Source organism: Haemaphysalis longicornis, unplaced genomic scaffold (genome assembly GCF_048455015.1).
Source record: "Haemaphysalis longicornis isolate Haplotype H1 unplaced genomic scaffold, Haemaphysalis longicornis Haplotype H1 scaffold_9, whole genome shotgun sequence".
Taxonomy (NCBI): Eukaryota; Metazoa; Arthropoda; class Arachnida; order Ixodida; family Ixodidae; genus Haemaphysalis; species Haemaphysalis longicornis.
Genome location: NW_027526460.1, coordinates 119,377,259 through 119,389,102, shown reverse-complemented (window position 1 = coordinate 119,389,102; position 11,844 = coordinate 119,377,259). Strand labels below are relative to the sequence as shown.

The 11,844-nt window shown below is 53.0% G+C and overlaps 1 protein-coding gene across 1 annotated transcript; it reads right to left on the bottom strand.

Annotated features, from left to right (window-relative positions):
- Positions 1-1,697: 1,697 nt before the first annotated feature.
- On the bottom strand, positions 1,698-10,634 carry LOC144153391 (uncharacterized). The gene is made up of 4 exons (XM_077685042.1): positions 10,622-10,634; positions 5,074-5,301; positions 2,937-4,264; positions 1,698-1,826 (listed from the first exon to the last, which is right to left on the bottom strand). The coding sequence occupies exons 1-4, from the start codon at positions 10,632-10,634 to the stop codon at positions 1,698-1,700; spliced, it is 1,698 nt and encodes a 565-aa protein (XP_077541168.1).
- Between the last annotated feature and the right edge of the window lie 1,210 nt (positions 10,635-11,844).

Sequence of the window (11,844 nt, the reverse complement as noted above, 5' to 3'; positions counted from 1 at the left end):
TGCTGAAGGTCGGTAAGCCACCCACCACCCACTGAGCCTGCATCGTACCGGCTGGTTTCCCTGGCATGTGCAGCGAGGAAGCTGATGGACAGCATGGGCCTAGCCCACCTCTAGTGGATTGCTGAACGTCGGGGCGTCTTGCACTAGCAGCAAAGCGGCTTCAGATGCCACCGCTGCACGGTGGACTCCCTAGGGGATGTGTTGTCTATGCTGGAGCAGGCACGCAATGACAACCAGGCGGGGTGCTTGCTCCTGCTAGACATGAAGGCGGCCTTCGACTCCGTCACACACTTGGCCATCCTGGAGGCCCTGGACGGCATGGGCGTTGTAGCGCTCCTCCGGAGTTACGTGCGGGCATTCCTGGCCAACCGGACACTTCGAGTCAAGGTGGGCCGAGCAACCAGCAGCCCACGAGACGTAAGCTCTGGGGTTCCTCAGAGGAGTGTGCTCAGACTATTCCTCTTCAAACTCGTCCTGGCTCCACTCCCGGACTGCATCCCGACTGGGCTTGTGTTTCGAGTGGGGATGGCAGTCTATGCTGACGACATCACCATCGGGGCACATAGACCAACGAGGCAACTCTGCAAGGTGAAGACGTGCCTCCAGGGTGTGCTATGGGTGGTCACCACCTTCTGACAAACCATGGCCTGCAGGTGTCCGAGTCGAAAACGCAGGCCTTGGTCTTCCACCGGAGGGGCTACAGGGCACGTAAGGCGAAACCACCGCTCACCTTGAACAGCCAGACCCCTCCGATGTGCACCTGTATCGGGGTCTCCTGGTCGACTGCCAGTTGTCCAGTCTACCTTCGGTGAAGGTGCTCTGGTAACGCACAATGGAGGTCCTCCAGGCTGACCGGAGGTAGCTGGCGCGTGGCAGGGCAGCACACACACCGTGGCCCGGCGGGTGTTCCACGGCATGGCATCGTCCACTCTCCTCTATGCTCTGTCTCTGGTGCAACTCAAGCCGCACCGGTGGGAGGAGCTGCAGGTGGATCAGCGCCGGGCTCTCCGCCTTTGCCTGGGCCTCCCGAGCACATCTCCGGTGGCGGCGACGTACACAGATTCAGGCTCCTGGCCTATCCAGATGCGGGCCCTGCAGGTGGGGCTCCACCACATCCACCACCGGCAGGGCCCATTGGACGGCGCGGCCCTCCTCCAGCGCAACCGCTACCGGCCAAACTCTCGGATGGGCATGCTGTTCAGTACCTACGACGGCCATATCGTCTTGCCGCAGCGGCCCCGCCTGGGGCCAGCCCCACCACATTCGCATCGCCACCACATTGCCGGGGGTGCGTATCAAAATGCCCACTCCACCCCAGGCCATCTACCAGGAGGTGACCGCCTTGCTGCGGGACGACGCTGCCGGTATTCTGCAGGTGTACACGGATGGCTCCATGCAACAGTCGACGGGCAGAGCCGGAGCCGCTTGTACGGCCTTGGAACTTGGCACCAGCCGGGTTTGCAGCCTGCCCTTCCCGGTCTCATCCACCCACGCAGAGCTGGCTGGACTCCACTTGGCCGCGGACCATCTTCTACAGCAGGGGACCCAGGTCCGAGGGCCATCACCTTGATTGACTCTCGGTCTGCCGTCCTCCGTCTACGAGCTGCTTACCAGCCAGGCAGCTCCAGCGGCTAAGTAGAGCAGTCGCTGGTGTCCACGCTTCATGCAGTGGAGGCTGAGGGGTGTCCACTGTGACTTCACTGGCTGACATCGCACGTGGACATCATGGGCAACGAGTTAGCAGATGCCCTGGCCAGGGTGCTGCTCACCAGGCAGGGGTTCCAGCCTCCCGGGTCGTGGTTCCCTTTGACGCTGAAAGGACTATCCTGGCCCGTGTAGTGGAGGCCCTATTAACTCGAGAAGACCCGACGCCGCGCTACCGTTCGGAACGCCTTGAACTTTTATTTCTTCAGAATTAACACGAGCGCCCGCACAAACTCCTCGCTTCTTTCTTCTCTTCTTCCAAGTGACCGCGCACGCGCGTTCCCCCGCGATCGAGAATCAACATCCTCCCGCGGCCACGGTTGACTCCAAAAGGCAGAGCCGCTGAATGGCGCGTCGAATTCGCTGTCCATTAGGTAGGAGAATATCGTGGTAACGCTGGATGCCATCTCTTCCCGGAATGCTTCAAAATGTAATACGGCATGGTTAAGTTGTCAGTATTACGTCGTCCGTCATGTAATCCAAGTCCAACCCAAGTATTTTCGAAGTTGGCCCGCTTTCTCCAACATTCTCAAGAGAAAGTAAGTCCGCTGTGAAACGGGCATTGAGTGTGTTGGAGTTTCAGCACCACTTCCGAAGCTCCATGCTGGATCCAGAACGGTGCTGTCTGCCTCGTACAGCTCCAGCGCCTTTTTTCTGAACGCGCGCCGATGACAAGGTCGTCTGCTGGAGCAGTTCGAGCTCAATCTTAACTCCTTTCTCCAGTACGTCGCTGAGGGATGGCTGGTCCTTCTCGTGCGAAGAGTCGTGAAAGACTACGCGAACCTTTGGTGTTACTGCCTCCCGTTTGACGACTGTATGATTAGTGAGTGGATAAACTGTGTCCCCGTGGACCGTGGGTTGCAGCACTCGCTCCGCATGACCTTCCTTGAAGTACTCGCCGATGGCTCTGTCGTACTATCCCAGAAGATTCGGGTGATGTTCACAGCGTTGTAGCTGCTGTCCAAGTCTGCTCTCCACTACAGCCCCGTTAGTGCTGGATATACGGCCTGGCATTTCGATCATAAGCGGCACTACACGCTGACCGTCTTCATTGTGGATTCCACTCCGAAACTTCCCTAATGCAGCGCAGTTTTCGGCTTCAGTCTTCTCAGGCGGGTCAGGTATCCCTCTGCCGTCCAACCTCCACATTTCTGAGGGATCAATAATTTCGCAACTTTCGTCCGGTCCGTCAACTCAACCCAAAACAGAGCATTTGTGCTGCTACTCCTCACCAGGGGATTGTGGGTACTTGAGTAAGGACCCTGGAGAACCCAGCCAAACACTGTCTCAACGGCGCAAAGGCAGTCGTTGATGCGCTCGATGCGTCCTCTCACGAGTCTCCAGTAGTTGGCGGAGTCCACCAGTACGCTTATAGTCGGTGTTTGCGTCTGCCCCTTTTCAGGTTCGTCGGCAACGAGTAACTTGCGGTCGCGAAGCAGCTTTACCACTTCGGTTTCCACGGGTGGACCCTTTACCGTGCCGACCTCTGGCACTTCAAGAGCATCGAGGGTAACTGGACTCGATTTAGAGCGGCTTGGTAAGGTGATCGCCACCTGCCGGCTCTGGTACGACCGCGTACGGTTCGAACTGCCAAAAGTAAACACGGCCAATTCCTCCACTCCAGAAGCAGGCAGGGTCAGCCGACGACACAGGTCACTGCTCACGAAGGTTCGTTGGCTCCCAGTATGGAGGAGTAGCCGGACCAACACCGGCCGACCGCACTCTCCATATGCCCACACTGGGGCAGTTTGGAGCAGCACCGACGAAGAGCGAATGCTGCTGGCAGGGGCGATCGTCACGTTGCAATCGCGTTCTGGAAGTTGTTCACGATCGGCGTCTCCATCACGGCGAGAAGCAGTCTGGTAGGTGGTCCCCAATCGCTCCCAAAGGTCGCAAAGGATGGTTACGTGCCGTCTCGAACAAGTCTCACACTTGAGGTTCGCGCTGGTGCGGCAGTTGCGCGCCACGTGCCCTTGCCTCCCACATCTAAAACAGCAGCGGTTTCTTGAAAGGCGCTGCCGCTTTTCCGCCACTGTTAAGACGGCCCGGCAGTCCCTTGCCTTGTGGCCCTGACTACCGCACATGTAGCACGTCAGCTTTCCTCCAGCCGACAAATTTGTTGAAGCCGATGCAGAGCCTGCTGACAAGGCCAAGGTGGACGTCAGGTGAGGAGAGGAGGTTCTCGGCTGCTGCGGGATTGAAGACATCTTCGCGTCAGAGTTCGATCGAAAAGCTCTACTTTCCTCCCTGCTCTCCACTTGAACCTTCAAGACCGCCATGATGGCCTTGACTTGCTCTTCTCGAGACGCTGGCCTAACGTTGCCGTTGGCGGTCTCCTTCATGCGTTGACGGTACAGAATCGCCAGGCCTTCATGTAACGAGCGCATGAGGACTCGGTTCAGGATCACCGCGTATTCGGAAGCTGGAACGCCAAGGCTCTCGAGACAGCCAGTCCTGAATTGCACCTGCTCGTACAGGTCTTGGAAGCGTGCCACTTGTGTCGACGATTCACTCGGTGCGATGGCGAGTAGGCTATCTACGTGGTCGTCCACGAGAAGTTCTGTGCGTCCAAACCGGTCGGTGAGGATCTTCACAGCCTGACGGTAATTGGCGTCGTTTAAGCGAATCCATTCAACGGCGCGTTTTGCGTCTCCGGTAAGGTAAGACATTAAATGATTGAATTTCTCTATGTCGGGTAGGTCGGGTTGGTTATTAATGGTCGCTTCCAAGTGGTCCCAAAAGCCCTGCCATTCGCGTGGCTCTCCAGAAAAGTTGGGGACTTGCAGCGTCAGCAGGACAACCCGCGATGTCAATGAATGAGAGCCGACGTGCGACGTCAGGTTCGGATGGGCTGCAGGGCGAACGCCTTCGAGCACCATGCTGTGTTGTTGAACGGGTTGCAGTTCTCCTGCAGTTCCTCCGCCGGAAGCTCTCCTGCCGGACGCCCGCAGCTCAATCAATGCCGAGCGCAGCCGACTGATCGCATGGCATATGTTGTCTTGGTTTTCTATCACCCCCGCAATATCGTGGTCGAACTCATCGTCTTCGAGTGCTTCCCTGATCTTGTCATCAAGTTTTTTGAGTGAGCGTTCTTTACTTGCAAGCTGGTCTATGGCCTCTTGTAGGTCATGCGGAGACGGCGATGGGCTTTCGTAGAGTTCGGTGGCTGCCTTGAGCAGCCTCGTTACGGCACCACGGAGAGCTCCTCGCTGACGGCGGAGCTTTTCCATCGGTAAGGATACGATGCCGGTCTTCTCTCGGATTTCACGGCACCAGAAATATTAATTCTAGAAGACCCGACGCCGCGCTACCGTTCGGAACGCCTTGAACTTTTATTTCTTCCGATTAAACACGAGCGCACGCACAAACTCCTCGCTTCTTTCTTCTCTTCTTCCAAGTGACCGCACACGCGCGTTCCCCCGCGATCGAGAATCAACAGGCCCTGCATCCGGATGCCCGAGTGGGCACTGATCGAACACCAGGCGTCCCGCCCGGACGCATCAGCAGAGATGCCCGGTCGCTCCTGCATCGCCTGTGGCTTGATTGCTGCGGCGTGGGAGCCCGACTGCGCCACCAAGTCCGCCGGGCATCCCCCACCTGCATCGACTGCCCAGAGCCCGAGACGCTCGAGCACTTACTGTGCTTATGGCACCAGCATGACACCACGAGGGAGGAATTCCGGGCCGCCCTCCAGTGACTCGGTGCACGAAGCTACAAGCAGGAAGACTTGCTTTTTCCAACGGGTCCGGACGCCTTTCATTGGGAGGTCTACCAGCACCTCCTCAACTTCCTGGTTGTTAACGGGCTTGTGCATCGTTTGTAGCCGTCGAGCCTTGCATGAGACGAACGCTACATAGACTGTACCCCAACCACCTCTTTCTTCCCTTTCTTTCTGTGTTGCTATCCTTTTACCCCCTTTCCCTTCCCTGGACTGGGTTGTATGAGGGTTACTCCCCGTTGAGTTCAACAATATCTTCAGTTCTTTTCTCTTCCCTGCATTCCTAATGAATTACCACCACCCACTTCTTGTTTCTTCAAGAAAAAAAAGTGCAAATAATTTTTTAGCGACGCGTCAAAAACAGCGCTTGCCTTGTCGTGTGCTGCGCACGAACCTGATTTTAGGGTATCTAATACCCTGAACTCAAAAAGCATCATTTTTACGGCTCAAGCCTACGTCATTTTTCCATGCTGCCAGCACGCAGCATCGCCCTACGTTGGGGCATTGAGGAGGCATGCTCACTTGGCCTATAGGACAGAAATAGAAGTCGCATTTTGCGATACCACTCCGTCTTCCCCGAAGTTGTGTTCGCCTCATGGGGCTAAATTGTCCAGACTTGTGTTGACATTGCAAGGCTACACGATCTCGATCATCTGCAGAGGGGGCTGGTACGCGAATGCACTCTCCTGCGTTCAGAATGTTGCTTGGGGAGGCTAGTATTGAATGGCCTCCGAGCCTTAACACCGCCACGATGGACGTCAACGTTCCCGTTCACCCGTCCTTTTTCGTCGGTGGTGTGTGTCTGTGCGTGCGGCGTTTCTACGCAACGAGATGCCTTGGTTGCTAAATCCGTGCACCGAATTGAACTTTCTGTGCACCGCAAGTGAGCTGAAGCACAGCTGAACATTCTCGAAGGAACGTTATTATGCTACGCTGTCCAGGAGAACATTTGCGTGCGTGCGCATAGTGACAACGCAAACTTTCTTAACGTTTTATTTTTGTTGACTGCAAAATTTCCCGTGTTCTTTGCCAATCCTTATTCGTTTTGTTGTTGTTGTCGAGGGCCGGAATTTTTGTGCGTGGTTGCAGTTATAGCGCGCGTCAGTGTTATAGGTTGAGTTGTCTCGTTGTTCGTCGCGTTTATGCGCCCCGAGGGACGCGACCCAATTTCTTTTTACTCGCACTTAGTGTTTTTAGCAATTTTTTGTGTGTTTCCGGTTTGCTAGAGTATTCCGTCCCTGTTGAACGGCTAGTGAATAGGTTGTGTTTGTAGTTTAGGTGAGAGATGGTTCGGATCAGCTGAACTGCAGAAATGGTAGGGGGCTCATTTGTGGTGATACCCAGCTCCTTACAAGTGTTTTTTTTGTGTGTTCCGCTGTTATTGCTGAAGAAGAGATGAAACAAGTGGTCCTTTTAAATTCTTTTCAGATTGATTGAACCAAGAGGTCCAGTAACCCTCTTAAAGGAGGAGTTGTAAGGTCCACTTATAAGGCCAGTGGCCAGGCGCGCAGGCTGCGCGTGAGAACCCGCCACTCTGTATGGTGGCTCAACACTGTGGACTCTACGTGGCAGCCGTCGCCAATTCGTCACGGCATGTATGGGCGCCGGATAGTCCGGCCAACGGGATTCCGCTCGGATGATCCCCCATTCAGGACGCAGTCGGTGTGGACGGATTTGTAAGACCCATTCTCGAGGTCAGTGGCCAGGCGCTTAGGCCGCGCGTGAGAACTCGCCACTCTGTCCGGCGGCGTAGCACTGCCAACACTGCAGAGCAGTCGACGCCAATTTGTCACGGGACGCACGGGAGACGGATTGTCTGGCCGTCGGAGCACCGCGGGGATAATCCCCATTGAGAAGGCAGACGGTGCCGCCGGGGTCCGAGAATCGTCGTCGTGGCGCGCGGGGGAGGTGTAATTGCCGATGTCGGAGCACGCGCCGCGCGAGCTTCCATTGTTATAGTGCTCCGGTCGCCACATTGCACTGTTGCCGCCTTTCGCCCTCACCCCGCGGGGTCGCGCGTGCCTGCTCGTCCGCGAGCGGCCCGTTGACCCAAAGATGATGGCGCCTCATTGAATATTCCGTATCGCGCTGAGTGACAGCTGTGTACGTGAATTTGGGCACTCCCTTACGCGTGTACGAACGCTACAGGGGCGTTCCCGAGAGAGTGTGATCTCGAGGTGTTATAAGGCCGAGCTTGGCCGAACAGAGACACAGAGAGACGCACTCATTCACTCACTCACTCACTCACTCACTCACTCACTCACTCACTCACTCACTCACTCACTCACTCACTCACTCACTCACTCACTCACTTACTCACTCGCTTGAGCACACCATCTTGGTATAATTTGTTTAGCGATAGTTGCATTCAAACAGGAGTTCCTGACGTTTCTCATTACCACGACACGCCTCCGTTTGGAGCCATTCACAGCAGGCAGTAGCTGTTAATTGTGTACCAGTTCACAAGTAACTACCCAAATATGACAACTAACAAATTACTTAACGCGTGTTATACAAATTAGTGTCGTCACTATAACGGCCCACATGGGTATTGCCAGGTACTTTCAGCAGTTAATTATAAATCTTTGACTGATATTAGCCATCACATCTGCTAAGATAACATTTCCCACAGATTATTTATCGTTTGAGCATGCAATCTCCGGACAGTTTGCTCTGGCATAACTAAAATAAAATGTCATTCGCAACTGTCTGCCACGACCACATGGCCTGTGGGAGTAGATCATTAGCAGCAGCGAACAATTCCTAATTGCGCACAGCTTCAAAATAAACGAACTGATTATCACGGGCAACCAATACCTTAGCACGTCTTATACTCATGATTCTGATTAGTAGTTTGCCCACCCGAGAATCGCCGGATGCTTCGGACAGTAGAGACGTACAGACAGACACCAAAATTTACTGGCTTAAATAGCCCACGAAAGACTCGACTTTCCAAAGTTCCAGAAGCCAACAGTTTGTTATGTCATCAGTTATTTATGCTCCCGTGTTAACAAAGCCGTAATTGTGAACGGACACCCTAAAACACGCACATATCGCTCCAAAATTCGGAAAGTCAGCAAAAAATCGGCAGCGTATCTACTCACCTCACAGCAAATGTCTTCGAAAGTCACAGTCTTTCTGCCACCTCTACCACATCAATTCCTCTATTCTCTCCTCCGCCCACCTCTTAAGCTCTTCCCTCTTGTCTCGCTGGTCCCACGACACACATAGTGGAGGTTTGCTACAGTCAAATCCCGTCAGCCGCTCCTCGCGCAAGGTGTTGGAACAGTACTGTTCTTTACTGTTGTACTTGGAATACTGCACAGGCTACAGGCTCGCGCGAGATTTGTCGCATTTTTAGGCGAAATATATCTTTTTCAAAGATAATTTTTTGCTATGGTAAGTATCAAGCACGCATTTATATTCAATTAAAAAACACTACGGGAATCAGTTGCTCATTGATATTTTGCCTGAAATATGCCTAATGTTTTTCTTTTGCTCAAAAGTGTTGACAGGTATGGATCATGTTTCCATATTTAGTTCCGAAAGGTTTTGGCTATGCTAACGTCTGGTTCAGAAATTTATTTTACATTTGTCCTGGTGGCTAAATCGAGGAACAGACTGAGAGCCAGACAGACAGACCGACAGACACAGACAGACAGACAACACGTAGACAGACAGACACCAAAATGTTATGGTGTAATTATTCCAAAAACAGATATCAAGTTTAATAGAAGAGCCGGACACCCTTATTGTATGAGTGACTGACTGACTGACTACCTGACTGACTGACTGACTGACTCACTCATTAACGCCCAGCCAAAACAGCTAGACGTAGCGAATTTAAATGTCGGGAATAAATTTCTACTATAGCGTAGGGCTGTGACAAAGCCCACGACACGTTTGCTTTTTTCCTACTTTGCGACGAAGGTGCTTAGTGTTTGAAACCCGCTTATATGTATTAAGTTTAAGTACGTGCGTTATTCTGTGAGGACAACCTGCAGCTCAGCTATTGTTGTTGTGTAGTGTGCGTGGTTTGCTGTGTTTGATTCCATGACAAGAGGGCTCACGTGTTCCAGGGATGCGAGGGGCAGCCGCTGGAATGCTTCACCCTTTCATTGTTATTCTGAGAATGCCATGACGTCGGGTATTCTGCGCGCAACGGGTGGAGATGTGCGTCTGGGTGCTAAAAATATTTCAATCCAATTAAATGCTATCAATGTCTTTGGCAGCGTGAGCCAGGGAATCTTGGTTGGCTTGCTGACAGAAACGCCGATAATTTGTAGGAGAAGATTGAAAGGGTTGGTATGTGTTTTCTCAGCGACTGCGTCGCAGAGGCACGAGAGGCGCCCAGTGTTTTCTCTGTCAAACCTCCGGGATTCCTCTATTTCGGCTGTCAGGGGTAACATAATTGCCGCATTAGAGCGTGCGAAGCGCGGGTGAGTTCTGGTCAGTGGAGTTACTGTAGCTGCGAGGTCATTGCAGGGTTAGTTAGGTATCAAGGTGCATACCGTGTCAGTGTGTCTCGAGATGTACTGCGCGAAACAACGGCGCGCACGTAAAGTAGCTACGCGTTGGGATGTGTCACCGCTGTGTCTGATATCCGTCAATGGGCTGACAGACAGGCTTTGTAACGAGCCCGATGTTTTGGAAATGACAGGGATTTCTGTTGGTTGAAACAGAATGCCGGTATGCTCATAATAAATACTCCACAGGGTCGATGGTTAGCAATCAGTTATTTTTCAATAGCTGGCTCTTATGTGTGTTGTACTTGTGTCGCGATGAATAACAATTTTGAGGGAGAGAGACCTTGTGGATCACGCGATTATTTGTGAACAAACCTTTGCTTTTTGTATAGGATGTGAGCAATCGCCACTCGGCCGCATAGTGAACCTACCAGCCTGGTGTGCGGACAGCGGTGCGGATAACGCAATTTCTTCGGCGCTAGCTCGGCGTCATCCCTATGCCATGATTTGCTATATTTTCGGGCTGCCTCAAACGACCATGGTTGGAGTTACAAAAATGTATCCACACAGAGCTGGAGCAAGTTTTAAGTTGCGAGGGCATGCGACACTAGCCGCAGGCGTTGCTTACCACCCAGGCCTGCTTTGCGCTTTTTAGTGGAGCGTGAAAAACAGTGAGCTGCTCTTTAGACCACATTTTGATGCGTTCAACACATACCCACTCGCACAAGCGCACCTTGAGTATTCATGGTGACGGTGTTGGTGACACCGCGGACACCGAGCTCCCATACATAAGCTCTGTCCAGCCATGGCGAGGTGTTGAGAGGGGAAGGGTAGAAGCCGTAAACTGTTGCCGTCGCACCGCTGGTCAAGCTCCGGCCGATAGGCTCCCTGTCTGTCAACCAGGCACAGAGTTCCGGGACCTTATTGACTATCAGGGTAACGTCATTGAAGAAAGAACCACCGTACCTTGCTTTATACTAAGGCGCATGGTATTGTGAAAACCCCTCTCTTCAAATGATCGGGCCTCAAAAAGGGACCGCACAGGAGCAATTTTCCAGCCTATTTCAAAAATTCTCTTCACCATTTCCGACAACTTTCCACAATTTCTAATAATGCAGGCAGCTGATAAGGCAACGCCCACTACCAGCCGGTCTGTCTTCTAATAGCAAAGTTTATTGAAAGTGTGCTAGCCAAAACTATCAAGCGAGAAAACTAGCCTCTGGAGACCTGCTTATTGCACTGAACAAGGACCAGTCGAACACCCTTCTAAAGCAAATCACGTTTTCCGGCTTTGATATCACTGTAACTCCCAATCGTACCCTCAACAGCGGCCAAGGTGTCATTTCTGAAGCAAAACTCATAAATGGAAGTGAATTGAACCTGCTTGAAGGTTTGCGCGAGCAGGAACAACCGCTGTTCGACGCATCACAATGAGACGTGATGGACACGAAGTAAAAATAAAACACATCGTATTAGCCTTTGATTTTTGCACTTTCCCAGAGTCTGTCAACGCTGGCTTTGACAGACTCTGCAAGACTTGAGCGTGCATACCTCACCCGCCCCGTTGCTTTAAGTGCCAATGGTGTGCGCATGGGAGCAACGGGTGGCGACGGAAACAAACGTGTGCTAAGTGCGCCGGGTACGACCATCTAACTAGCGACTGCAAAACAAGACAGTTCCAGTGCAGCAACTGTGATGGACTCCACGCAGCATATTATTGCTCTTGTGAGAGATTCCAACATGAAAAAGAGATCATTACCCTAAAAATGACGCACAATCTGTCATTCACAGAAGCCCGTAAATGGCAAGCACTGCTCCCTGCAGGGCGCCATGCCGACGCCGCCCGCCGGGGGGTTTAGCGGCGTCTAGTTTCCGTGGGTACTCAGGTCAGCGAAGCTGACTTGGTCCCTTCTACGCCCCCAAGGCACTGCCTGTGCCACTGAAAACACTGTTGCA